The sequence below is a fragment of the Cheilinus undulatus genome, linkage group 6, assembly GCF_018320785.1.
Source record: "Cheilinus undulatus linkage group 6, ASM1832078v1, whole genome shotgun sequence".
In the NCBI taxonomy this organism is placed as follows: Eukaryota; Metazoa; Chordata; class Actinopteri; order Labriformes; family Labridae; genus Cheilinus; species Cheilinus undulatus.
The window spans coordinates 28,982,788-29,010,738 of record NC_054870.1 but is presented as its reverse complement, the minus strand read 5'-3'; the positions used below and the strand labels follow the sequence as shown (position 1 = coordinate 29,010,738).

The following is a 27,951-nucleotide window of genomic DNA, read 5'->3' as shown; positions in this document are numbered from 1 at the left end:
AACAGAGCCACTTTATAGTAGGCCATTTCCACAACAAAAACTGAGCTGTAATTTGACTGCTTCACTACATCTTAGTATCAGCTTCCTTCTTCTAATGGGTTATGTTCACATACAGTAATTTGATGAGCATTAGATATGGGTCACAGATTTGGGTCAAATGACATCCCATTTCATTTAAAACAAATATTTTATTATAACCAGACACAAAAAAGGAGAAATACACAGATTTGGAAAGATGTTGTGGTAAAAGCATGACAACACAAGAATGGCACCAGAAAAGGTAGGATACATCATGTGGTTGAAAGCATCCTAAAAACAGACAGATAGGGAAAGGTGCATAGCTTGGTAGCATGTTAAAGAATTAGGTGCTTTAGTTCAACAGGCCTGTCTGTGTTCAAACCCAAACATTCACTCCAACCAACGATCATCACGTTAATAACTGGTGAAATGAGAATGTGGCACAATCAGAAACAGATCACCTTTTCAGTCAGTGTAATAACACAAGCTGCCAGCTCATATCAGCCGGATAGGGAACATAAACAAGGTCTATATTCTATTTCAAAACAAGAAACATGTTCATTACAAAACAATATATGTTCTGTAATAACAACAAAAATGGGTTTAAAGTGCAGAGATAAGCTCGTTACAAAGTCTTTAAAAGATGTAACATTATTTCACTTTATCTTCTAGTGCATTAAAACCTTAAAAAGCAGATGGATTTTCAAGACTCCGTCTTTGTCATCAGCGTTATCCATGCAATGGATATTTGAAACAGTCAATCGGTCATGTCATGTTAAGTGCATTCTCATTTCATGAGAAAATAAAAATAGCAGTTTAAACTGCACTAAAGGCTGATACAGACATTTTCCAGCAAGCATCCCTGGTAATTGCTTTATCTTATTCGTTTGCCAAATTGTTGAAAATAATAATGAATACTTGTTATTAAGAAGGTATCAATACTATTTTGCATAAATTTTTTGTTTACTTTAATATAAATAAACATATTTTTCATTTGTCCCTTGTTCTCCTTTAACAAGTACTTAAAGTCCTCTAGAGTTCTGCATCTGTCATTCCACCATCGCAAATTAACAGATTAACTCAGAACAATGTCACATCACATTTAAAGAAGCTAAGACTTCTGAGACTAAAGCATTTGAATGACTGAACATCAGCAAGAAGACATTAATTCCATACAGTATACAGTATTTTGACCTTCAAAACAAGCAGAACTAGTATGTTACTGTAGTAATCATTCATATTTTTGTATCTCGCTATAGAAATGACAGGCACCAAAGCAGCTTTATTATGTGACTGTTAAGTATTTCTCTAAGAACACTGAATAGGTGAGTCTGTACATGGTGAAGGTAAAGATATGCTAAGAACCTGTGACAATCTAGACATTACATACTGCAAAAGCTGATTATATGTTTGAATCAATGCCAGAGAAGACTGAGGTAATGGATTTAATGCTAACAGTCTCCTCACCTGAGGAGTATTATCTACAAAGAAACTGAAGTTTTTAATACTTATTCTTGGTGGTGCTGTGGTTCCATGGACTTCTGTGCTGCTATTTATCCTTTATATATCAAATTAATTCAGAGCCATTTTGTCTGTTTTCTTTAAGTTTGAGTCTGATGTTATGTTTGGAATAAATGTAGATGTTTCTATTATGTTTGTGTACAGCGACTTTGCATTAATGTCTATCTGCAAATAGTATCTGTCACAATTTAATCCCACATCTGAGGAAGAACAGCTTCAGATTAGGATCAAGGTAAGGAAGATTCAAATAAACAAGGATGAATCATGAACTCCCACTGTAATGTCACTAATACATAATTAAACCTATTTTGGACAAAGCAGTTTCTCACTTTCAGGCACTGCACTGTTTAGATACACAGCGAATTAACTCACGGGTGCAAGGTTTGACACACGTGTAAAAGAAATAGTTTATAGCTAAGCAATTTCACTGGGATAATTATGGACAAGCCAGTATTTAAGTGTTATGATTTGGCAATAACCTTAATCCCCTTAATCTAAAACTATCAGGCCATTAAAGTCTGTAATTAATCATTTTTCAGGGATTCATTGTACAAAGGCTGCTTTTCCTGCTGCTTTGACATATTTGAAAACGGTAACTTATGTCAGACACACTGAAAAGAGGATTCCTGGCTGACCTTACAGTCAACAATTCCCTACAGGATACCAGGTCCACCTTCACGCTCGGTAGCCCTCAGCCTGTTCACCTGGAGCTATATCAACCACAACTGGACGTCTCTCGTAAGCAGAGTGGATCTCCTCGGAATCTAACATGTTGTCCTCCAACACGTCGTCTTCCAAGTTTCTGCCCTGTGCGTATTCAGATCCTTCCTCATTGGGTACCTCTGCATCTTTACACACAACTTTATCCTTACTCAGCACACCGATGGGTAGGCGGAATTCAGGTTCAGAGACTACCATGGGTGTCACCTCTGTCATGTCTGGAGTTGGGAGCAGAGGTGTTGGTGAAGAAGGCTCCACTTCTGAGAACTGCTCTTGAACAACACCCATGGTCACATTCCTCGGTCGATTTGTGATGTTCTGTAAAGACACAAATAATGAGACTGGATCGATGAACATATTAAGCATATCTGAAGTTGGTAATTATCATTTAATAAAAATGGTTTAAGAACATCAGAGCAGACTAGGTAAACATACCATAGAGCCTGGAAAGAAAGATGTGGGTTTAGTTTTTCTTATGAAAACCATGATGAGGATAAGAATCAATGACATCAGCAGTACCGCACCAACCACAAAGACGTAGATCAAATCTACACAACAGAAGTAAAGAGAGACAATTAAAAACAGAATAAAAACAACAAAGACAAACACAAACAGTTCAACCTTGGTAACCAGAGGTACCAACACAAGAATTTTTAACTTCTAACTTTAACTTTCAACTTCTCTATTTTCACTACCTCCTTGAACACTGTTGTGCAGCACACTGGAGTGCAGCACATGCGCAAAATCAGCTGTTAAATAAAACATTTTCTTGCCTCTCTATAAAGTTTGTTTATCCAGAGTTTATTATTTAAAAAACATCTGATAAAAAATGTTTCACTCAACAGGTATTGTCAGCTGGTATCGGCAGGGTGCAGTAGTCCTTTGTGGATTTGACAGTCATTCCTTTCATCTCTCCTGTAATCTTCAGACAATGTTTTTCCTGAGCAGCATCCACTGGAAGTGTCTCCTCACAGACACTGTCCACACAGCTGAAACCATGGGGTTGTTCTTTCTGTACACAAACAGATGGAAAGAGTTTGCTTCCAGAAGTCTAGAGAGTTAGAAAGGTCATCTATGCTTTATACAAACAATGGCCTTTAAGGGAATTAATTCACACAATAATAATACATATGGAAACTTAAACTGGCTATTTTTCTAAGTTTACATGGTTATACAAGCTTTAAAAACTTTGGAAACAGTTGTGTAACCTAGTGCATTCTGACCTGGTCCACAATCACAACATCGTAATTGAATTCAGGCAGGTCCTCTTCAATTTCATGACTTCTTTTCTTCCTGATTCCTGTCTTGTGGTTTTGTTTGTGAAACACCCAGGGATGCACGAAGCGAAGCAGGACAACGTCATTCTTTTGGGCAGTGACGTCCACTGATGGAAGATCCACAACACCTAGAAACCAACATGAATATGTCTTCACAGTTAGCCGACCCCTCATTTTTTCTCATAAGCAGTCTGACATCTGATAGTCTAAGTAACCTACAAAGAGACCACAAACAAATGTAATGAAGCAGAATTGATATGTTAATGCAATAAATTGCTTGAGCTACTTACACAGCCAACCCTTTTCCTCCAAATGCTTTTACAAAGCTGATTTTTGGCTGACCGCTGAGGTCAGCCCTACACATGACAATGTCTGTAGTCTGAGTAAGTAAGTAACTTATTGAGTGACGCTTCTTTATAAGCCTTACAATACAGAGTTGCGTTTGCTTGTACTGAATGCTGGCAGTGATGGCTGCCTCCACTGTGTTAACTAAAGCCATACATACAAAGTTGCGCTATGGGCGGGGTTTACTTGTGCTGAAAGCCCTCTAATGGCTGCCTCCACTGCTCTAAATACTCAGCTATAGCTTTAGCATGGCCTCTGTTTAACCAGAACTGGGCCACATTTCTGTATGACAAAGAATAAAAACAACCCTATAGGTATTTCATGTTGGGAAAGTTGTTTTTACTCCTCTGCTGACCTGCTTTGGCAGGACTATGTGATAGTTGAGGGGCAAAGGGTAACTTCCTGTGTCAATTTATTGTGTATGCTGGCTGCTCTTGTAGCGATTAGCTCTGAATTAACCACAGCAGCACTTAGCCAAAACTGGACATTTCGTGAATAAAACAAGCAAAGACAGCAACACTAAAAACTTTCTGTAACAGAAAGGGTGTTTTTGCTCTTCTGCCAAACAGGCTTCAGCATGAGTGTGTGATAGTTAAAGGGGGAAAGGGTTACTCGTTGTGCTTGTATTTACGGCTGCTAGCCGAAAGTTAGTTCAGCCTTATCCAGACCAACACATTTCTTCATTACAGTTAGCGCTGAGAGCAACACAGAAAGCTTTCTGCAACAGAAAATGATGTCGCCCGGCTTTGGCATGATTATGTGATAGTTATGGGGAAAGGGTTAGTTGTTGTAAACAGCTAATAAGTTGTTGTGTCCCAGCAAATGATTCCATTAGCTGGCCTGTCATTAGCTGTCATTAGCTTGGATGTCGCTGTAGGACGGCTGCTGTTCACTCCGAAGTGGACAACTGTTCTTGTACTTGATTCGGACTCATGATTTCAGTATCCTGCACAAGTTTCGGTTTTTAATTTTTCCATCATGATCTCCTGTCCCCCTGTCATTCTTTCTCCTATCATCCCTTTCTCTTTGATCATTCGTGCGTCTTTTATGCAGCAGTGCCGACTGCTCTCCTCTCATCCTCGTCTGCTTTCATGCTGCATAACATTGACACACACAAACGCAACGCTCATGCACTCACCTACACTAAAAAGCATGCTAAGATGTCGGTAGTGTAAACTTTAGGCTTCTATCTGTTGAGGGCAAAAGTTTCAGAATACTGGAGGATAAACACCTGAACTTTCTCCTCTTAAAGCTCCTCTCTGACCACGGAGGACCAGCGCGTCAGCGCTGTGTGTGTGTGCGCTCCAGCTGTGTGTGTCTTGTCACCCGCGTGAGCGAGGGGTGTGCGCTATGTTAAAAAATATTTGATAAATATTCCCTTAATACTATATGTTTATGGCGAACAAATAAATGTCAAAATCTCTGCATTTGTGTTGTTAAGAGAACACTACTCAAACGTTTCGCGCGACTTTGTTTGTAGGGAACATGATAAATGTGCTGTTAATAGATAATTAACAAATATAAAAAAACAATAGGAACACTAAAGTAGAAATTCAGCTTAATTTTACACATATAAAGACCCTTACACACCTGTCTGAGGAGAATAAGAAATGTTCATGAAACCTGCTGTAGTTTTTATTTTATCTCAGAATAATCACCTCATTAACAGTGTTTTATTGTTAGTATAGCATTAATACCATTAAAGATTTATATCTGAAAAAAAAACAAACAAACAAACAAACTAAAAAAACAGCTCTGTAGCTATACATTTAAGTTGCCACAATAAATCTGGCTCACATAAAATAACAACAATGACAAAATCACTCTGCCAGTCAGGCATTTCAACAGGCATCCCAGATAGTTGCGGTCAGCCACATACTAGGTTTTTACCTAGTCTTGTTAAATGTTTTGTAACCTGCTTTTCTAGCGGTCTTTTTGTGCTTCCAGCACTGCTGATCAGTCAAATTTTTTTTAACTGTCTGAAGGGATGTATATCATCTTACCAAAATGGTCACTTCTCTTTTTTTATAACATGTAGTTCATGTGTGTGACTGACTCACTGCTCTGTTCATTGAAGACTAATGAATACAAAATAATCCTGAACAAACCCTGCCATTAAAAGTGCAACACACATTTTAAAAAATGCAACTTCAGAAAACATTTTTATTACTAAACCAGTGACACAGCTTTAGGAATGCTTTGGACCTTCTGCCCTATTTGGCAGCACGTTGTAAAGAGAAACACAGTGCCTATAAGAAGTATTCACCTCCTTGGATGTTCTGCCCTTTAATTGAGTTTATAAATCACTCACGGCCAATATAATTGGGCTTTTTTGAACAAAATATTAGAAGAAGAAAGTTCTTTGGTCTAATGAGACCAAAATGCTTTTGGCCATTGTACAAAATGACAAAAAAAAGCCAAATTATATTGACCATGAGTGATTTATTAAATAAATAAAAGGTTCAAACATTTTAGGGGCTAGGCACTCTTCATAGGCACTGTATGAAAAGACAGAGGAGATGATGAACAACAACCAGATGTATAGTTTTTTTTTTTCTTTTTTTTTTTAAGAGTAGTAGGGATATTTTAATCTCTCTATGATAAAAGCTGGTCTCTCTTTTAGATTGGTCAGTGCAGATTTTTTTGTATTGCTCAGTAGCCCACCAGCAGTTTCAGAGTATAAAATAAGATTGGGGGTTATAACCTTTAATATTTACAAGTTGCATTTCATTCACAGCTTTAATAAAACATACTGCACTATAAGACAAGTTACAAAATAAGTCTGACTCCACACAACTCATACTGCAAGGCTGCCATAACATGCCATACTCATATATTTTATTACAATTCAAATGTTCATTTAACTTTAATAATAAATGCTTTTAACCTTTGATGTTTTGATATTTATTTAGGTTTAAATGTTCTATAATGTGGACTTTTGTTAGCTCATCTAATATGGATAAAACTACTTACACTTCTGGGGGACTGGAGAGTCCATGAAATAGCTGAACTCGATTCCTTCAGGAGGAGCTTTTTCAGACTCATCTTCTCCAATCAGAGCAGAAACGCTGACTAAGTAGTCATCATTTGGGTGAGAGAGAAATGAAAGGTCAGCCTGTAGAGCAGGTGGGTCCACCAAAAGGTTTGTTGGACTAAAGAAATGAAAGGAAGGATAAACTTCATCAGGTTTTGTCAAAGGAAAAAACAAGCTAATACCTCTGATGAAGTTGCAAGTGATCCTGTCTCAGAACAACTTATTTGATGGAAAGCACAGAATAAAAGCCTCTTGTCATGTATGCGGTCAATAAATAACAAGACACTGTGAATCGTCAGGAGCCAAGTTTAATTTTGAACCTAAACAGTATTTTGAATATTGTCATAATCACAAAATGTGTCTTAATATGGTTCGTTCGACATCCATACATTTTAAGCTTCTTGTATCTTCATTTGTTAACATTAACTTGTTACATATAGTTACAAATGAGTAACTGTTACTTGTGTAAGACAACTGTGATAAAGTATCTCTTACTGTAGTTTGTTAATCTGCCTTTCTTGGAGCAGTTTGATATTAGTCTCTGAAAAAAAAAAACTAATAACATGAGGAATCTGAATGTAAGGTCCTACTTTTTAACTCAATTGGTCTAAGATAGTCATACTGCAATCTAGAAGTACTTAATAACAAGTTTTGCACAGCAGTTAAAGCTAAAGAAAATTTAGGAAAAGAAAACTATTACAGTAGCTATAAATGCTCCCTTTAGGATACTTACAAAACTCTTTTTCAAAACCATAATGTGTCAATGATCTCATTTTGTTGCAGCTGATCAGCCCCAGCTCAGTTTAATTGAGCTGTACTAATTTTAACATTTTATTTTCATAAGTATAGCCAGGCTGTAACCTCTTTAACATGAAAATTAAAAACCACAAAATTAAGACCTAATTTTCTCACATTTAAGACTTTCATATTCTTTAAAAGACTTTATTTTGGCTAAATTGATTATCAACTTGCAGTAGTTTTTAAGACCTTACAGATGTACTAAGCTATGCAAAAAAATCTCCAAAGTAATTTTGGAAAGATAAACTCAGAGATAAATATGTGATTGTGTTTTTGGAAAATAAAAAAATGGTAACTAACCATTTTTGGATACAGCCTATTGATATGTTGAATTTCAGTCCTGGGGCCAGTGGTTGATCAAAACTCCACTTCAGAACATTTTGCAGATTTCTACACTGCAGGGTCACGTTTGTTGGCGGATTCACTGTCGAAAGAGAAACACAGATGAGACTGAAGAAAATCTCTTACACAGAAGTATGACTCTGAACAGCCAAAAATAAACAACCAAATACAAATTACAGAGAAATTTCCTTTAAATTGTTTTAGCTGTAAAATGATTTCAAAAGAAAAGCATGAAAATGATGAGGTTTTTTAGAGGTAAAAATACCTGATCTGTAAAGAAATACTTTCCATCATGATTAAGTTCATTCACATAATCTCAGCTCAGCTGTTGCACTGCTTGTTTTGTGATGAGTATGAGCTCAAGTTGGGAAGGCTAAGAGCTTGCATTACCATTATCTAAACAAAAGGGGGCACTATATGACAATTTGTTAAAGATAGACACTTTGGTTGAACATTTTTCAACAGGTCTAATCAGACAAAGAAGTCAATGTGAAACTGAAATGCAAACATTTTGTATTTCCATATAGAGAAAATGCCTAAGTTTTCCATTTAAACTGGATTATCTGGAGCTAAAGGGAAAGATGCAGCCTTACTTGGGTACACAAATATTTCTAATGGAATCTAACTCAATTTTATGTGAAATATTCACTGAAATTGACTTAAAAACTTCTCAAAGCACCACTTCATCACTGACGCTTTATTACTTTGAAACTCTTCCCTCCAGTGCTGACTTTCTGCTTGTGCTATAAAAGGACTGGGGGAATTCATCAGCATGGCTCATCAGCACTGCCTTTATTCAGTTATGTTTACACAGATATAACAAATAACCCGTTACGAAAAGGACTAGCTTTAGAGCACTGAAATGTACAGTCCACAAACCTCAGACACAGAATGACACACACTGGTGATTGTTCAACTTGTTTGCAATTCAGAAACAACATTAAGTTTCCTCTTTCTAAAACCCTTTGTTTTAAAACTGTTGCAACAGTAAAAGAAATATATTGATTTAGATAACCATATGCCCTCATAGTGCAGGTCAGCACTTTGTGACTGTCAGTGTCAGCAGAGAGCAGGGTTTCATGACCTCACATGCTTAAAGCATCACACCGACAGCACATTCTAAAGACAGACAAGGAAAACATGAACAAAAATGGAAATTTAAAAATATGAATTTTAATAAGCTTAGGTTGCCTTTGGCCAGCAAATGTATTTAACTCTAGAAAAGGTAAGAATACAGATAAGGCTACTTAAAACCCTTCAGTTCATCTATGAGTCTCTTATCAAACAGCTCAGGAGAAAAAACATTTTAGTTTCATTTCAACTGGGAAATCACGTTTACATTCATTCACGTGATATCACACACCCACATAAAAAAAACCAAGGAGGTTAAAAAACTAACAAGGGCGTGAGAAGTGTGAAACAGAAATCAGAGAAGGAACCATATGAAGAGGTGATAACCACAAGAGTTAAGTCTGATTGCTGTAAGCTTTCACCTCAGAGTAGCTTAAGAAAACATATTCCTAAAACCCTCTGTGTGGCTGCACTGCCAGTTTTTAAATCAAACTTTAAAACACCTATTTTCATCCCCAGGCTTTTGGCTTGGCATGAGGGACGGCTTTGTTCCTTTCTTTCACCATTGGTCTTAAAATTTTAACTTTACACAATATTTTATGTTTTCACACGAGCCTTACATATCATTGTGTTTCATGGTTTCTATTTTTAATGTAAAGCAATTCTGTTGTTTTAAATGTGTACTGAGTAAATAACACACAGTTATTTACATATTAAAGTTCTGTTTTATCCTCTAGTGGTTTAACTGACATTTAATACAGCATCAAAGCTCTTATCAACAGTGACAACAACATCTATAACTCTGAACTATACCAGAAAAACTATGCAAGAAAATTCACTTATTTAAATCTCATCTTTAAAAAAAGTTGCAATAAACTTGTTGATGTAATAAACAACTTTATGTACATTGCAGTTAAAAACATACAGCTAAGATTTCCCTAAGCTCCACTCAAGTTTTAATTTAACATTACCTGAAATAGATTTATAAAGGTCAAACTGTCGACCCCATCACTGGAAAAAAATCATTCTGAACCCTCAGCATTTTTGCAACTTTGAAAAAAAGCAGATTACGGTATCATCTTTGATGCAGAAAACAGAAACAGTAACAGACAAGGCTGACTGAATTTGTGCAAACAAAGCAAGAAACTCTTTCAAAAGCAGGAAGAGAAAACAGATGCTATCAGTGGAAAAGGAGGTCACTGGTGAGGTGCGGATTATTTCTCACATTATGTCTGAAATCTTTCCTGTGTGTGCTGCTTCAAAACAGTTCAAAAAAGCTTTATCAACAAGTCTATCGAGCTGCACAACCAAAGGTTTACATTGCACAGTAAAACACTGCAGTGTAAAACTTTTGCTCTATCAAATGTTTGTGGACATACCCCACATTTAGCACTCGAGTATAATAAGTTAGCATTATATACCTCATCTGTTCACAATTATTACTTTGATTACATACATGTGAGCATACATATCATTCTATCTCGATTTTAAACCCCTAATTCAACATCTGTGTTAAGCCCCAAATCTACACTAAAACATGAGCTGTAGGTAACCCTAAATATATGCAGAAACCAGTTTACATAAGCTGACTTGCACCTTCTCAAAAAAGTCAGTATGTGCTGAAATGATGAACACAAGCCTTCTGATTGGTCTGCTGGTAGTTATGGGTGACTGCCAGTCTCTTGAGTGTCTACAGACATTTAGTGAACTCTGGTGTAATATCTGTAGCTGCAGATGAAGAAGTAGTCAAATACACTTACTGACGTTAATCATTAGTCATCTGACAGTTTCATTTAAAGCTCTACCTCAAAGTTTCAGTTTTGACTTGATGGAGACACTTCAGCCCCAGTAAATCATAAACAAGTTTTGCTATTGTAAATGGCTGCTCACTGTCATTAACAGTTCAAACCACCATACTGGTTTCAAGCTCACAATAGGCTTTATGACTCAAATCTCAGCACAGGCCATGCCAGTTATATCTTAGACCAAACACGCAGAAAACACAAGTGAAAACCACAGTTGCATGATCACATCCATACAGTTAAAAAACAAAAACACTTGAGGCCCGCAGTTGTGCCCACAAGGCCCCTGTCTGACCGCAGATACACAAACACAGGAAACAGTTTTCGCACCTATGCCACAGTACACACAATAAGGTTTCTGTGAATGTAGAATGCCGATCAGTTCTCAACCCTGCAAACTGTGTTGGAGGGTCAACTCATCAATGCAGGAATATCGAGCATTTTAGGCACCAATGAGGAGGTCTTAACACAAAACAGGTTTTCTCAAATGAAAACTGTAGAAAGTGTCTTCCTCTTCTAAGTAAAAAACTATTAGTTTCCCAAAAGTACAGGGTTAAAAAAAAATGTGGGACAGTATGGATTGGTACCTCTCCCAACTTTTGGAAGTGAAAACACAAATAACTGACCCTTTGGTGGAAACAGTTTTAATGGAATTTTTTGCTAGAGTATGGTTAGACCAGGAGGACCAAGGACCAAAAGACTCTGACTTTTGTCTGCATGATCAAGAACCAGGAACGCCTCACTGTCTTGCTGAGCCAACTCATCGCCCATCTGGATTTTCTTTTGGCACAAGGACGTCCATTCCCAATACTTTAGCCTCCTCACTTGGCAGATCAAGAGCCTCAGCAACGACATCTACAGTCTCTGCAAGGATCACAGCATCATCAGCAACGTCCAGATCAGTGACATGGACATGGCCAAATGGAACTCGCCAGGGTTCACTACCGACCCCATTATCCAGTGCATACAGGTACTAAAAAACCTAAGGGCCAAGACACACCCCTGCCCCACCCTGAATCTAGGGTCTGATCCTTTCTAAATCATCTTGTTTGTTGGGCCAAGCTGACCAGTATGCCATGCGGTGCTTTCTCTCTCACTAAAAGTCAAGCTAGGGGTATATTAGGCATTTTTAAAGTTGATGTGTTGAAAGCAAGAAAAATGGTCAAGCATAAGGATTTAACTGAGTCTGACAAGGGCCAAATTGTGATGGGTAGATTACTGGGTCAAAGCATCTCCGAAACTGCAGCTCTTGTGGGGGGATCCCGGTCTGCAGTGGTCAGTATTCAGGATGTTCCTAAGTGTCTTTTTCTGTATTCTGCTAAATGCTCATTTAAATTTCGTTTAACTGACTAGTTTAAAGAGGAGCAAATTCTTTAAAAAACAGACAAATTCCTCACAGGGTCTCAGTGTCGGCGGGTGTGACGATAGCCTGATACACCCTCTACAGCAAGACTAACATTACAAACTAGTGCTGCCATCCTTTGTTCCTCTTTGCAGATTAATATCGTGCTTTGATCAGGGATGTCCCGATCCAAATCGTATGTATCAGATAAGAGCCGATTTTAATTGTTCGGAGATTGGCAATTTGATCCGATCAACCCAGCCAATCATTTACGTCAGCTGTTGTACGGAGCACAATTTACGACAGGCCATAAACGCATCAGTAACACAACAAAGCAGCAGTAGCAACATTAGCATTCCTGTGTTTAAAATGTCAGCTGTGTGGAAAAACTTCAAACATGAGAGTGAAAACAGTCCAGTGGCCACTTGCAGCGTCTGTAATATGACCGTTTCAAGAGGTGGTAGCAGCAGTTAACACTACAAATTTGATCCGTCATCTCCGAACTAAACATACAGCACAATATGTTGACGTCACTATAGCAACAGGCAGCTTCACCGAAGCAACAACTTCTGGACTTTAAGAGAACAGACAAGTACCCTCAAGAGAGCGATATGGGAAAAAAAGGTAACAAAAAAAGTGGTTGAATTCTTTGCTTTGGACAACCATCCCATCTCTGTGGTGGAGAATTTGGGTTTTTTCTTCTTGAGCTTTTAGACCCACACTGTGCCCTGTCGTCTAGACATTACATTACTGACACTGCCTTACTGGAGCTGTACAACAAAGTACCTGACAGCATACTAGAGAATTTAAAAAGCAACTACGCCACCGTTAGCTTCACTACAGACGTGTAGTGCTCTGATTTACCCCATGTCACTGCTGAGTCTCACTACACAGTCCTCCACCTTTGAATTAAAGCGTGCAGTATTACATGCACACCAGTCTAGCGGGTCTCACACAGCAGAGCATGTAAAGCAGGCCATCGAGAATGTTCCCAAACAAGAGGCTACACTTCATTTTAAAGTAATAGTGGTTAACTGTAATAACAAGAGTGCCTTGTATTTGATACTTGGGTTTTATTGAAATGCTAGTATTTTTGTTTATGTCTCAGATAAAGCTGCTACATTTTGATAGGGATTGTTGTTTTAAATCTGTATGATTCATATGTTTTTGATTCTATTCAAGTTAAACTGTTTTGACTTCAGTTTTTGTTGTGACTAATACAGTCAAGTTAATATGCAACTTTATTTACTGACAGATTATTAAAGTGGCACAGAGCTAATACACCATTTTGAGTAGAAATGTGATTTTGTTTTTAACAAAAATGTTGGCTGAGTTAAATGGAATAAGTTTGAGACATCTAGTAGTTATTCTGTTTACTTCAGTTACTTTTGTAAACAAAAACAATTGAAACTCTACTCTAAGTAATTATGAATATCAGATCGGGACTTGGTATTGGCAGATATTCAATATTAAAAAACTGAATCCAGATCAGAGGCCAAAAGTGCTGATCAGGACAAGCCTAGCTTTGATATGTGGCCTCTTTTCACTTTGGGTGGAAGTTGTACCTGAGTTCAACCCTTGACAGCCAACATACCACTTTACTTTTCATTCATTACTTTAAAAAAAACTGTCATACCATGCTGTTCCTACTACAACCTAACTGCTAAGCCACCTCTAAGCTTCTGATATTTACATTCATGAAGCGCCAGACAGGAAGGCAGCGGCCATTAACTGAAGCTACAGCGGCCTCTAGTGGCAGGAGGTTCATTACAGTTTAAAAGAGCATTATAGACTGGGGTTTCAAGCCTGTATTTATTAAAATCATGGCTTGTAAATCCTGTGCCAGCTAATTTGATAAATGAATTTAACAACCACGTGCATCCCTAGTCAGTATGTATCAAAAGTGGTCAAAGGAAGGAACAGTGGTGAACCAGCGACATGGTCATGGGCGGCCAAGGCTCATAGATGCATGTGGGAAGCAGAGGCTGGCCTGTTTGGTCTGATCCAACAGACGAGCTACTATAGCTCAAACTGCTGAAGGAGTTAATCCTGGTTCTAATACAAAGGTGTCAGGATACACAGTGAATTGCAGTTTGTTGCATATAAAGCTGCATAGCTGCAGAGCAGTCAGAGTGCCCATGCTGACCTGTCCACAGCTGAAAGTGCCAACAATGGGCATGTGAGCATCAGAACAAATTGAAGATCGGAGCAATGGAAGAAGGTGGCCTGGTCTGATAAATTTCTTTTACATCACATGGATGGCGGGATGGGTGTGCACCGCTTACCTGGGGGAACACAAGGCACCAGTGTACACTATGGGAAGAAGGCAAGCCGGCAGAGGCAGTGTGATGCTTTGGGCAATGTTCTGCTGGGAAACCTTGAATCCTGCTGTCCATGTGGATGTTACTTTGACATGTACCACCTACCTAAGCATTGTTGCTTAGGTAGACCATGTACACCCCTTTTATGGAAATGGTATTCCCTGATGGCTGTGGCCTGTTTCAGTGGGATAATGCGCCCTACCGTGAAGCCAAAATGGTTCAGGATTCACTTGAGGAGCATAAAGAGTTTGAGGTGTTGACAAAACCTCCAGATTCCCCAGATCTTAAAATTAATGTGCTTGACAAATAAATCTGATCCACCGAGGCCCTACCTTGCATCTTACAGGACTTGAAGGAGCTGTTGCTTACATCTTGGTGCCATATTCCACAGTCCACCTTCAGGGGTCTGGTGGAGTCCATGGCTCAACAGGTCAGGGCGGTTCTGGCAGCAAAAGGGGTACCACCACAATATCAGGCAGGTGGTCATAATGTTGTGCCTGATTAGTGTACATGCTGATGTGACTCTGTGCATGTTAATGTATTCAAAGACTGGAATGCAGTAGCCTGTGCATTTAGAGCTGAGCTCTTCTGATCACGTAAAGATGCCTTGAAGTATTCAGATAGCAGTAGCTATTCTCACAGACTAATATTGATTATTCAGTTGATGTCTCTTTAACTGTACATTTTTATGTTCCAAAATGGTCATCAAATTTTCCCTCTATAAAGAGCATCACTACAGAGGTCTAGGCGAATGCTCAGACATGATGGAGCCGATTTTAGTATTAAACACTAATTTGATCAGAGCATTAAAATGTATTGAGTGTGTATCCTTCTGGGTGCTGCAAAATCTTAATGGCTTTATCGCTGTGTTGTAAATCTTGTCCCCAACCCTCATGACCCTGATACATTTGATCATCTGTTTATTATTGCATTTCTACTGTACCATCTCAGCTGAAGCACTGGCAACAAATATGTATAATACAAGCAAGAAGAGCTTCCCTGGTATTTTTGATAAATAGTTCAAGAAATGACCCAATATTGGGTGCCTAGGACGTTTACTTTTGTTGTCACAGTATTGACACAGGCGACAGTATTGTTTGATTTTGATTGTTTTGAAGCTAAAAATTAAGATGTCATGACATCCCCTGTCTGGATACAGGTTACGTCCATTTTGCGAAATGACGTTTACCATAGTACACCACATCTGATTGCATCTTTCAAGGCTTCTATCAGGTTTAATAATGCAGCACGACATAACGAATTAGCCTAAATCTCTTACTTGCAATAACAACACGATAACATTGCAGAAATACATCACACAAACTGGGTGTATTGAGTAATACTGAAATGCACAAAGAGGAAATAAAGAACAGCCTTGTGAAACAACCCTGAAGCAGAAGACAACAGCTAGGCAAACGATGTCAGACTATATTAGTCTGTGTTGTTTATGGTTTTGTGGATGGCGGTTAAAATATGAATATGTGACACATCCGAAGTGCGTAAATGTTACCATGTTAAATTATGGCTCAACTAAAAAATGATAGAGTTGCTTTCCAACCAAAGCAGGTATTAAAACACAATCATCAAATGGAAGATTGGTATTTGTGCTCCTAAGTTTCAGGATAAAATCTCCCATTTCCTGTCAGCAACACGCGTAGGTGAAGTTAGCAGGGATTCACCGTGTTTTCCAGCCCGACCTCATCCTACCCCAACAAAAGAACCAGTTAAGAACTGCCGCATACAAGCTATCATTCACCCTGATTTTACTTGCGTAACGTGAAAAATCCTACATATTTAAGTGTTACACAGGAGTGCACAGCAATGCTAATAGTACCACTTCTATCATAGATTGAAGTTAGCTAGTCCCTGTTGGAAGTAAACGTTAGCTTCTTACCCGGGCCTGCGAGAGCCTGAAAGCAGACGAAAGAGACGAGAAAGGGATAAAACAACCGAACACTCCGACCCATACTTATTCGGTGACAAAAACAATATACTATCTCGATACGGTATACTTTAATAGTCAGATATAGCCTACGCGAACGAATCTAGCGTTTCATCACGCAGGAGCAGGCGAGCAACAACCCCGCCTCTCCCTCTGCCTGGTAAGTCTCCTCTAATGAGCCGTTGGACAACAAAAACGGATGTGAGCTTTCCTTCCTGGTGCAAATTTTATAATCGTTAATATGCCTTCTGAACATTTTATGGGTTTTTTCTGATGTTTAAACCATTAAGTAGCGTTAAATTCTGTTTATATTACAGCAAATAAAATAACTCAAACAATAAATGTTAGAGAACAGAGGAAATAAACTGCTTGAAACACGATCTTAAATAGTTTTGCACACAAACGCCTTTAAAAAATCCCCTCAAACTTAAATTTGATATTTTCCGTCAGCACTAGGACATTAAAAAACTCAAAGTTACTAGGTTGGTCTTTTTCCAGTTATTTTAAAGGTATTTTTTTATGTCGTACAAGTCTAAGCGTTCAAATCTCTGACGGTACATAAATGCAGCATAACTTGGCCAACAACACCGGGAAATCACCAGCAATTCCCAGCACTTTTTTCTTCAAAAACTGTTGTAAATACGCCTATAAATTATTCAGTTAACAAACCAGATATTTGAGACAAATAAATACAAAAAATATTTTTTTTCAGTTATTATGGTCAACATGACTAACGCAATATAAAACAAAGGTCTAATGTGATTTAAAACAGCTCACAAGCTAGTTTGGTGGATTCGTGTGTATTGGAATATTAGTCATCAAAATATAAACAAAAGCTTTGGGAGAGACATTTAGTTTGAAGCTACTGTCTGACATGCTGTTAGCAAATATGCTCCTTCAGTTCAGGTCTCTTCAGATTAGGACAAAGTGTGCAACAGTATGTTTTTATTGAAAACGTAAAGCTGAGCTCTGCCTTTAATATAAGTTACAGTTTCCTCTCTAGGATACTTCCCCCATCCTGACGTCAGCTGGATGTGTGACTTTTCCTCCCCATCCCAGCCCCAAACTGACGCATTCACATATGGACTCTTCAGCAGCAGTACTGGGTGAGTTCAACACAAGAAAACTTGAACATTTTTCTGGCATTACTGTCTATTTGATAAACTTTAACAGTACTTGTTATATGTCTTTGTGAGTCCACTTTTGTTAAAGTCAAAGCCTGTTGGATATTCTCATATTACATTACATCGCTTGTGCATTCCTGTGTCTGTTATGTAATGGAAACTTTCTTGCAAAACTGTTCTGATTAAACCCATCACATGGGTCACAGACAAACAAACAGTTTATGATGCTGCATTAATAACTAAATAATTATTTATTTCACTGTAAAATGCCACTTTTATCCTTCTTCAAATGTATAATGAGACTTAATGCACTTAGGTTGAATGCGTTAAGTTTGAACTTAGAACACTTCTGACACATAATAGAATTTGATGGCCAAATATCTATGATTTGAGTCACCTTAGGTCCAAGTTGGTGATTCATAGCTTGGCCAAGTCTAAGCTCAGAACCACAGTGATTAGAAAAGTATTCAGCACGGACCCAAAAAAGGACTATAGATACAATTTCCCTGTCTCATGCCACTGCCATACTTTAAGCAATAGCTACAGCGGTACTCTGAATCCTTAAATTACCCCCTCATCATCATCTTTGTTAGTGTGTTTTATTTCAGGTGGTCATACAGGCCAATCAGTCAAAGAGCACTGTATTTTACCTTTCACTCAACATCCTCTTCATCACCAGCTTTATCGGTCTGCATAACAACACATCATCATTTATACTGCTGCTTTCACTGGAGATGAACAGTAGTTAGTTTCATCTAAGAGATGCTACACTTGCCTTTAAAGTCTCAACAGGTATAAATGAATTTAAAATGTGTGCTAGTTTGAGTCCTGGATATACAATATGCTTTACCCCAGGATAGCTTGCACTGTGAAACAACAAGTTAAAAATACTCCAAATATTTGTTGAAACTAATTATGTAAAAGTTTTCAACTAGTGAAACTACATTTTTCTTAGTAGACTTAAGTCAAAACATATAATTTACACCGCCATCTCCAATGAGTAAACATAACTAAAATGAACAGACGCAAATGATTACCTAAACAATTTAAGTAAGACTCACTGATAAAAACAACATTTGTTTATTCCCAGTGTTTCTTTCTTTCACATACTTTAATCTTGAATATTTATGCTTCTCAGGTAGGCCAATTTAAGTGACAATAACTGAAAGGTGCACACTGAACCAAGAAGTTCTGTTCCATCATGTTCAGTATATCATACATCATGAATTGTGATTGCTCCCCACAGATGGGACTTCTCTAACTGAGTTAGTAACTTCACTCATGGTGAAGTGCAAATGTGTCTGAACGCCAAAGGGCATTCTGGGAAAACTCTGCAGATTAAGGGATGATTATCACTAATGTGAGTATTGTCAAAATTGACAGCAAAGATTGAGAATGTCAAAATGATTGAGTATTGCCCACTTAAAACTAACAAATGCATTTGATGGAGCTGAAATAGCTATTTGGATTTTTAAGTTAAAGATGCAGTGTGTAAAATTGGGAATTTCAACATCTAACAGTCAATTCTAGAATGTGACACACTGGTCCCTTTTGTGGCACCATAGAAACATGCAAAATGCAAAAATTCAAGATGGCGGCGTTGACTGAAAGGTGTTCTTTGATGCAGAAAGTGCTCTTCCTCAGGGTACAGTACATTATCCTTGTCATGTTGAGGATAGTCCTCACAGGTTGGACTTCTCTAACTGGGTCAGTAACTTCACTGCGCAAGTGCAAAAGCGTCTGATACCCAAAGGCATTCTGGGAAAACCCTGCAGATTAAAAGATAATTGTCAAATAGTTTGAGTACAATGCCAAAAAATACTTTGAATGACTGACTACTGTTTACTTGAAACTAAAAATGTGTTCTTTCAACCTTTAAAAAATAGAGCCTAAAAAGCTTTTTTTGTTTTTTTAAGTTAATACATTATTTTAACAACCTTCAACGGTTCAGCCTTAGAGTGCGGTTTTCTTTGAGTGTGTGCACAGCACATGCTTTAGAAACCATACAGTGTTTTTATCAACAAGCTAATTACACACATTTAAGATCCCAGCAGTCTATCAGTATGCATGCTTTTGCATTTGACCAAATACAGTCTTTAGATTGATGTGGAAATTCCAATTTTAGAAGCACTGTGTCTATCATAAACTCATCTGAAACATCAATACGGTAGGAGCTGAAACAAAACTGCTGCAGCAGCAGAATTGAAAGAGATGTGAATCAGACTGTGTTTTTCAGCTTTCATGCAGAATAAAAGGGGAAAAAATAAGATGTTAAATATATTTTAAATGGTAGCCCTCTCCAGTTTAATGTCAGCCCAGAGAAAGAATGCAGTGGTCAGCTCAGTCCTGGCTGCAGAAGACAGCACAAAGTTGTGTTACTTGTCTTATTTCAATGCCAAACCAGAACTTTCACCCCAACATTTGTTTAAGTCAGCACTTGAAAACAATGTTTTCCCTGGAATCTTAAAGCACACTCCATAGTTATAATTTCCTAAATGTGCATGTGTCTGCTTGTGTGTGAGATGATGTATGTGTAATTCAATGTGGGCTCCCAAAGCCAAACATTTTATCCCCAAATGTAGAAAAGATGGACCCACCCATAACAGGCTTAGAGGCTGTGTGTGATGGTATGAGTGTGTGCTAACATGTGTGACATAATAGTTATCTGAACCAGCTGTCATTACATCCACATCTCCCCTCTCTGCTTCTCATAAGAAAAGGCATATGAACAAGAATGTCCTGAATGACAGATGACCTGTGTATCTTTTTTTATGTAGACAAAGTGTTGGATTATTTTTTAAGTAGAAATTGTCATAGCTGTGTTTAAAAAACTCAAAATGGTGGACCCAAAATGCAGATAAAACAAAATACTTTTAATAAACAAAAATCCTAAGGGAAAACCTCCAACTAAACTTACTTTACAAAAATAACAAACTAGTTTACAAAATCTAGACACGAGGGAGACTTCACATGCAGCAAAACATCAAACAATGAACTGACCCAGACACAGAGAGAGAAACTAAATACACAAGGAGTGATTAGACAAAGGGAAACAGGTGAGGACAATGAGACACAGGTGAATCTGGTGAGTGTAATCAAGGCAGAGGGAAACTCAGGCAGGAGGTAAACTGGAATAACACATAAGGGAAAGCAACTACAAAATAAAACAGGAAACATGGAACACTACACAAGAAGCAGACTCAAAGACAACTAAACAGTACACTAGAAGCTTAAATAAGGAAACACTGAAAACACAGGAGGATACAAAGACAGCTAACTAACACCCAAAGGGAATTCAAAGAACACAAAACAAGGAGGGAACTCAGACATGGAGGGAAAAGGATTACAAAACCACTAGAACTATACAGAAACACAAAGGCCACATAAAACACCTAATAACTAAACAAAAATCCAGATCATGACAGTAAACTCAAATACAGGGGAGCCCAAAGATATATAGACACTAGAACCATACCAAAAAAAAATGAAGAATCACAAAAGGTAGTCAACTAAACATTAGAGCATCATACAACTTAAAGCACAAAATACACAGAAACACAAGGGCTACAGAAAAACTCCTAATAAACTGAAAACCTTAATACAAAGTCAAACTAGAAACATTGAAATCCCAGAATCAACAAAGGAAAACACTAGAAAAACTTAGGAACATAATAAATCAAAACCTGAATCATGACAGAAATAGCAGTACCGATCTGCAGAAATGTTTGACTGTGTTGAAAACTACACAGTTAGTGGCTTGGATAGGTTAAAGAAGAACCAAAAGCAAAATGTAATTTACCTCTATACGTCTAGGTTTGTGTTTTACTATTAAAATTGCTAGGTCATAGGTGTCTTTGTAGCCTCTCTCACTAGTCTCTTTCTTGCACAGTCACACAGTGTGTGAGGAAGGACAGCCTGATCTGGGCAAATATTCACATGTGCCATATTCCTTCTATGATGATGATGGATTTAACTGAACTTTGGGGGTTGTTCAGTGGAAAATGTTTTGTGTCCATCCCCTGACTTACACTTTTCAATAACCTTTTCTCTCATATCAAACAAGGAGAGGTCAGGCTTGTATTTTGTCAAGGGTAAAAAAGTCATAACCAGAAAAAACGAAGGCACATTGCTTTGCAAACATTAAAAAGCTTTTCTATAAAGCACCTACATGTTTTAACTTACATAGTCTTCATCAGGGCATCTAAAAACAAGTGACTGTTCATAGTACAAATAGAGACTTTTTGGCTCTTCAAGCTAAAGGCTACAACAAGTCCAGGACTAAATGAGGAGCTGGACTGCACCCCATATCTGTAAGTCACCTTTGTTCTCATTAGAGGTGATGAAGTTTAGTGAAACAGTATGAACTGTCTGAAAAATAATTTTGTTTGTATGTATTTTTTTTTCCTTTTCTTTATAATAATGGTTTTAGTTTCTTTGTTATTGCTGATTGTTGTATTTTGCTCTGTGCTTGTTTTGTTGGAGTGCACCAGTTTGGAGTACACACACTCTTTCGTCACTGCAGATTAGAGGGTAATTGCCCTGATTGCAAAGCAGCTGCCACAACCTTGAAAATCTGTGAACTCCTTTGTTTCATATCATGAACTTCTCCTTGAGGCCTAAAAGCCCCTGTGTGAAATACTTACAAACATGTGAAGCAGCACTCCTAAGCCTAAGTTTTTTAATCAACATTTTCTCAGAATTGCTTGGAGTGTTCTTTTGTCTTCATTGTGTAATGGTAGCCAGGAACTGATTATCCAGTGACTGGACCTTCCAGACACAGGTGTCTTTATACTACAATCACTTGAGACACATAGACTGTACTCAGCTGATCCCCATTTCACTATTTGTGAGACTGCTTGAACCATGTGGCTGGAACTCTGTGGACTTTTTTTTATTTCATGGCATTACTTTGTAGAAATATCTTTCACTTTGACATTAAAGAGGATTTTGGGGGTATTTTTTGTAAAAAAAAAAAAAAAAAAAAAAAAAAAAGTAATTATATTGACCATTGATTGATTTAAAATGTCAATTAAAAGGTAAAACATCCAAGGGGGTAAATAAGCCCTGTGATGATGGAGGGATGGATATCCTGCTGTATTAGCTGACATATCCTAGGGTACAGATTTACTTTATTAGACTCTTTATGCTGTTTATGGTATAGTTCTCTACAGAACTGCATTGTATACTATATATATTATCCTATTTTTCTAGCACTCCTATCATTCACATATTTCTAAAGAGTATTATCTTAGTATGAGGTATGTAAAAAACATCTGCTTTCAGATTTGTGACTTTGCTTTCTCAGCCAATCTTAAGAAGAGGGGCCAAAATGTTTATTAAACTTAGGCAGCAGAGGTTTCTAAATCTATGAGGGAAAACTTAATTCTTCTTATTATCAGAAAATAAATCACAGGAAGATCCATGCTTTTTAATAGGCTGGAGGTTATGAAAAACATTACTGTTGGCCTGTAACAAACCAAAAGCCTGAGCTAGACAATTCAAATTGTGATCCGGATATTATCACTTCAACCACCAATATTGATATTTAAGGGGTGTAAGCAGGATCTTTCACATCAGACTTAAACTGTTTTACAAGATGTAAAAAATGTACTTTCTAAATAAAGATTTACAAAAGATTTTTTTAACTAGCTTTTTCTTCTTTTGCTCTCTCATTACATCCTTCTCTACTATTTACCGTGTACTTATTTTGCCCTTACTCCCTTTTTATCTCACACAGAAAGCAAAGATTAAAAGAGGCAGAAGAGTTAAAAGAAAGCAATGTGACAGACGCAGAGAACAACATTTTAGGACAGTCAGCTTGGGTGTGGCTCCTGCATGAAGCAACCTCTTGTTTTCTCATTTGGCTTTATTTCCTGTTAAATGTTCCTCAAGTCAGGCATACACTAGGAGTTTTCTTATTATGCAACTGACATTTTAAACAGGATACAATATATCCTTAAAGCCATTTCATTTTAACCTTTGGACATGCAAGAAATCTGATTTAAGTGGCTTTTAATCCATCAACCCTCAGGTTCCTTTTATGCTTTTTTTCTGATATTTATTTTGCTTTGTCACCCCTGCAGGCTCAGCTGCGTACTTCAACAACATCCACACATGAACACCCTCACTATGCTCCCTGAGCCTCTCCTCCAACAGTGATGCCTGCCTTCAGCTCTCCTGCTCCCCTCCTCTGTGTGCTTCTGTGTTTGTCTGTAGCTCTGCAGCGCTCTGACCTGCGCGTGGCCTATGTGACCCACAACAGCTTCTTCTACGCATGCAGCCAAGACCCCCAGCCCTGCAGCGAGCCATCCCTCGCAGACTGCAGATGTAAAGACATCCAGCACCGATCGCACTCCCACTCGCCCCCTGTTTTCAGGATGAGACGATTAACAGTTTGGTTCACGTCACCTTTGAATACGGCACTTCTGCTTAACAACTCAGAGGTGAGGCACCTTACTCTGATCCACTGTGGGGTTGGGGGAATCAAAGGGGCTCATTCTTCTTCCCTGGAGGGGCATTTTGCTGTGCAGCACCTGGAGAGGCTAACAGTGGTGAACATGCTGCAGAGGCCTGTACAGAACAGTCCAGATGAAAACAATGCCAAAAGCACAGACTCAAACAGTGACCCGGAGAGAGATAACGGCGCTCATCTGGACTCTAACAGATACAACAAGGACATAGACACAAACATGGATCTTGTGGATCTGAAGGGAAACTACTCACCACTGATTCAGGACCTCTTCCTGGGCAGGGAGCTGGGAGCAGCATATCATGAACAGGCCAGACTGGGAGTCATTCACAGCTCCGTGCTGGAGTGGGGAGCAGCCATCAAAGCCTACACAGTCCAGACTCATATCAACAATGATGGCCTGCTGCCATTCCCAGACCTCTACCTGCCAAAACTACCAGAGACATCTGTTATTTATGTTAGCTTTGTTTACTAAGGCCAAGCCAGTTTTTAAAGACAAGAGAAAGAAGACTGTACACACAAAAACAGTCACTTTCTTGATCCCATTTTAAAGCTCCTGTGAGTTTTAGCTGCTTATGAGACTGGAAGAGAATAAAACTGACCATCAGCAGAAACATTGACATTGTCTATACTATTCCTGAAGCTGTTGGTGGTGATGGTGGTTGGTGGGTGTCAAAAAAGTTACTGAATTCTGAAGAAACACATTTTTGTTTACATTTGCATAGCAAAGATTCCCAATGTGTTACACTTGACAAAAAAGTAAGCTTGAGCTTTAAGAATTGTAAGTCTTTTCGTTGTTGCTGTTGACAGGCACCTTGAATTAAAACGTGACCAGGCCTGCCCGCAGATTTGGCTGGGCCCCTGACAACGCCAGAGAATGGGCCCTACCTGGATGTTAATTATTGATAATATCAGTGTGTGTTGGATCAGTAGCATTGGTGCACATACTGGCTAATGGTAACTTTATTTTGAAATTGAAACGTGTGTCAAACTATTATTAGGTTCTGAAGTGAAACTTTTTATTTGTGTAACTATTTAACCCCTTTTAACTGTTTTTCCCGCCCATTTTTGCCACTATTATTTGCTGCTTTTCATTCATTTTGCACAATTTCTGCCTATTTTTGCCACTTTAAACTCAAGTTTTCCACCTCTCAATCCTATTTAACCACCTTTCTGCCCATTTTTGCCACTCTTTTCCACCACCTTTTTTTTGCCTTTTTGCAACTTTAAGCACATCTAATTGATGTGTCTGTTAACCCCTTTTCGCCACTTTTTTGCCCATTTTTGACAATTTAAATGACATTTCACTGCACGTTACTCCTGTTTCTGCTACTTTGAACCCATTTTTTTCTCTTTTAACCCCTTTTTTAAACACCTTTTCTGCCAATTTTTGCCACTTAAAACACATATTTGCCAACTTCCATCAATTGCTGCCTCTGTTTACCCATGTTTGCCACTGTTAAATGTTTTTCCCCACTTTCATGCCCACTTTTTCAAATTTTAACCACATTTCCCTACATGATACTCTTATTTTTGCTGCTTTGAACCCATTTTTGCCTCTTGAAACCCCTTTACACAACATTTTTCTGCTGTTTCCAATTTCCAACTATTTTTTTCTCTGTTAATCAATTTTTGCCAACTTTAACCCATTTTATATCTGTTTTAAGAGAAGGGATTTACATTTTTAAGAAGGCTTTATATAACAGTATAATTAAATTTAAAAAATCTATTTCTTGCTTTGAGAAGAGTGGTTACTGTTCAGGTAAAAATAATAATAAAAATTACAATCATAACAGCTTAACCCTAATGGACCATGATTTTGCTGACCAGCAAGGGCCAACAATTTGTCTGGGCCCCAGAAAGCTCTTTCCTTTACCCTCTCTTATGGGGGGGCTTGGCTGTGACACAAGAAATGGGAGATAAAATGGTCACTACTTTGCGTTCAAAGTTGAATTTAAATTAAGTTAATAAATAAATTTCTAAAGTGTGACAACCTGAAAGAAGCTGCTTCTTTTTACAGTACAAAGTAAATGTTTAATAAAAAATGCTGATTTTAAGATTTTAAGGAAAAAGAAGGGACAGCTGTGTCCATTAACCTGGGCAAAGGTCTGGCTTAGTTGGCAAAGCAGGGGTCCATATACAGACGCTAGAGTCCACTACACACTGCTCACAGGATTTGATCTTGAGCTCAGCACTGCTTGCTGCATGTCTTCCTCCTCTTTCTCTCCTCATAGTTCCTCTCTGTTTTTAGCTGCAAAATAAACCAAAAGCCCAACAACCTAAGATTAAGATCCAATTAACCTTAGATCATAAGATTTTGTAATCTCCAGTAAAAAAGAGCTTGTTTTTAGTATTGCAAAATGGTAACCAAAGGTTTCTCTAATTGACACACATGGTTCTTTTTTTTATTAAAAAGATAATAGTGCAGTTTCTGCCTGTTTTAGTTATCAGTAATGTGTTTTACTTAAAATGACAGTTTAATTATCACACAGCAGAAAGTAAATTCTAAGCAATTTGTTGCATATCCAGTGAAAAAAAAGGTTCCCTTCTTTAAAGTCAAATTGAACAAACAAATCAAAGACACTCAAAAGGAATTATTCGCTGTCCCATTTTCTAAAGATTTCACTTCTGGTTTTTATAACTTGAAATTTAATGTGTATCTATATTTTTACAAGATTTTTCTTAAATTAAGTATAATTAGAGATTTTGTCCAGAAATTAGACAAATACAGATGCAAACACAGTTTACAGTTATCTAGACTTCTTCTACAGATGCTGATATGGGAACAAATTAATTAATAAGAGTGAATAACTTGTCGATAACAGCTGGGTATTCTTAGTATCGATATAAAGTTAATGTTCTTCAGATAACAAAACAATTCACCTACCATCCCAAGACTTCAAAATGTATGCCCCCTCTCTGTTTCTGTACCATAAACCTCGAAACAAACTGTGTTTCAAACCTTGTTGCAAAGAAAGTGACTGAAAAAACATGGAAGGAGACTGCATTTGTCTTGAAGGTTTTCCAGTTGGTATTTCTCCAGAAAACTCCAGAGTGAAAGAACATTTTTCCACACATCTGAGAACAAATGCTGAAAAACAACACCAGACTTCTCGAATAGCTTTAATCATTGTATTCCCAAGTGGCCTAAAACTTTGCACAGCTGTTGATCAGCGTGTTAGAACAAAATATGCCGACTAATGAGAGGCCCTCTGAGGGGCGAGAAGAGCCTGCCGACCCCCTCAAGCTCTGGTGTCTTTTGTTTCCAAATGTTGTTTATCCTAAATTGATGCTATTGGCCCCAAAATGTAATGAAAGTGGTGTTGGATTACTTTGGTTTTACTCTGTACTATAGGAAAGAAAAATTTGACTTTCTGTCATAAAGTTTATCAAACCAAAGTTCTGATCATGCTGAAGTCACACTAAAAGGAACGCTGATGACTGACTGTCGACATATTGGCATACTGTAGCTACAGCTTTTTAATTCAAGTAGCAGGGTTTTTTTAAGATGTCAAGTTTTTTTTTACAGCCATGTCACACAAGTTAGATCATATAAAATGTTGAATTTAATTTGTATTTGAGTAATCAGAAACCTTTTAAAGTAATTTGGTCAAATTTGTTTCTATGGATTGGCTCTGATGTGAATTTAATTTATTAAAATGATGGATGAAGATGACACAGATTTCCCCCTTTAAGTGTATGCAGGCTTTGTTGCAGCAGCATGACCTTCTCCAACCTGGCATTTCAACCAGACTCCACGTAAAATAAGGCAAAGGCCTCGTCTTCTAAGATGAATGAATTATATATAATTTAGAATTTTAATAA

General features: G+C 37.8%; 2 protein-coding genes across 2 annotated transcripts; one reads left to right on the top strand and one right to left on the bottom strand.

Moving 5' to 3' along the window:
• Window positions 1–168: 168 nt before the first annotated feature.
• ifngr1l (interferon gamma receptor 1-like) lies at window positions 169–16,692 on the bottom strand. The gene is made up of 7 exons (XM_041788763.1): window positions 16,486–16,692; window positions 8,014–8,137; window positions 6,855–7,033; window positions 3,483–3,664; window positions 3,103–3,271; window positions 2,695–2,807; window positions 169–2,577 (listed from the first exon to the last, which is right to left on the bottom strand). Exons 1-7 carry the CDS (start codon window positions 16,556–16,558, stop codon window positions 2,215–2,217), a joined length of 1,203 nt encoding a protein of 400 aa, XP_041644697.1. The 5' UTR covers window positions 16,559–16,692; the 3' UTR covers window positions 169–2,214.
• An 845-nt stretch (window positions 16,693–17,537) lies between these two features.
• On the top strand, window positions 17,538–25,691 carry si:ch73-52p7.1 (uncharacterized protein LOC100321084 homolog). Its single transcript, XM_041788764.1, has 2 exons — window positions 17,538–17,639; window positions 23,741–25,691. Exon 2 carries the CDS (start codon window positions 23,816–23,818, stop codon window positions 24,599–24,601), a length of 786 nt encoding a protein of 261 aa, XP_041644698.1. The 5' UTR covers window positions 17,538–17,639; window positions 23,741–23,815; the 3' UTR covers window positions 24,602–25,691.
• Window positions 25,692–27,951: the final 2,260 nt, after the last annotated feature.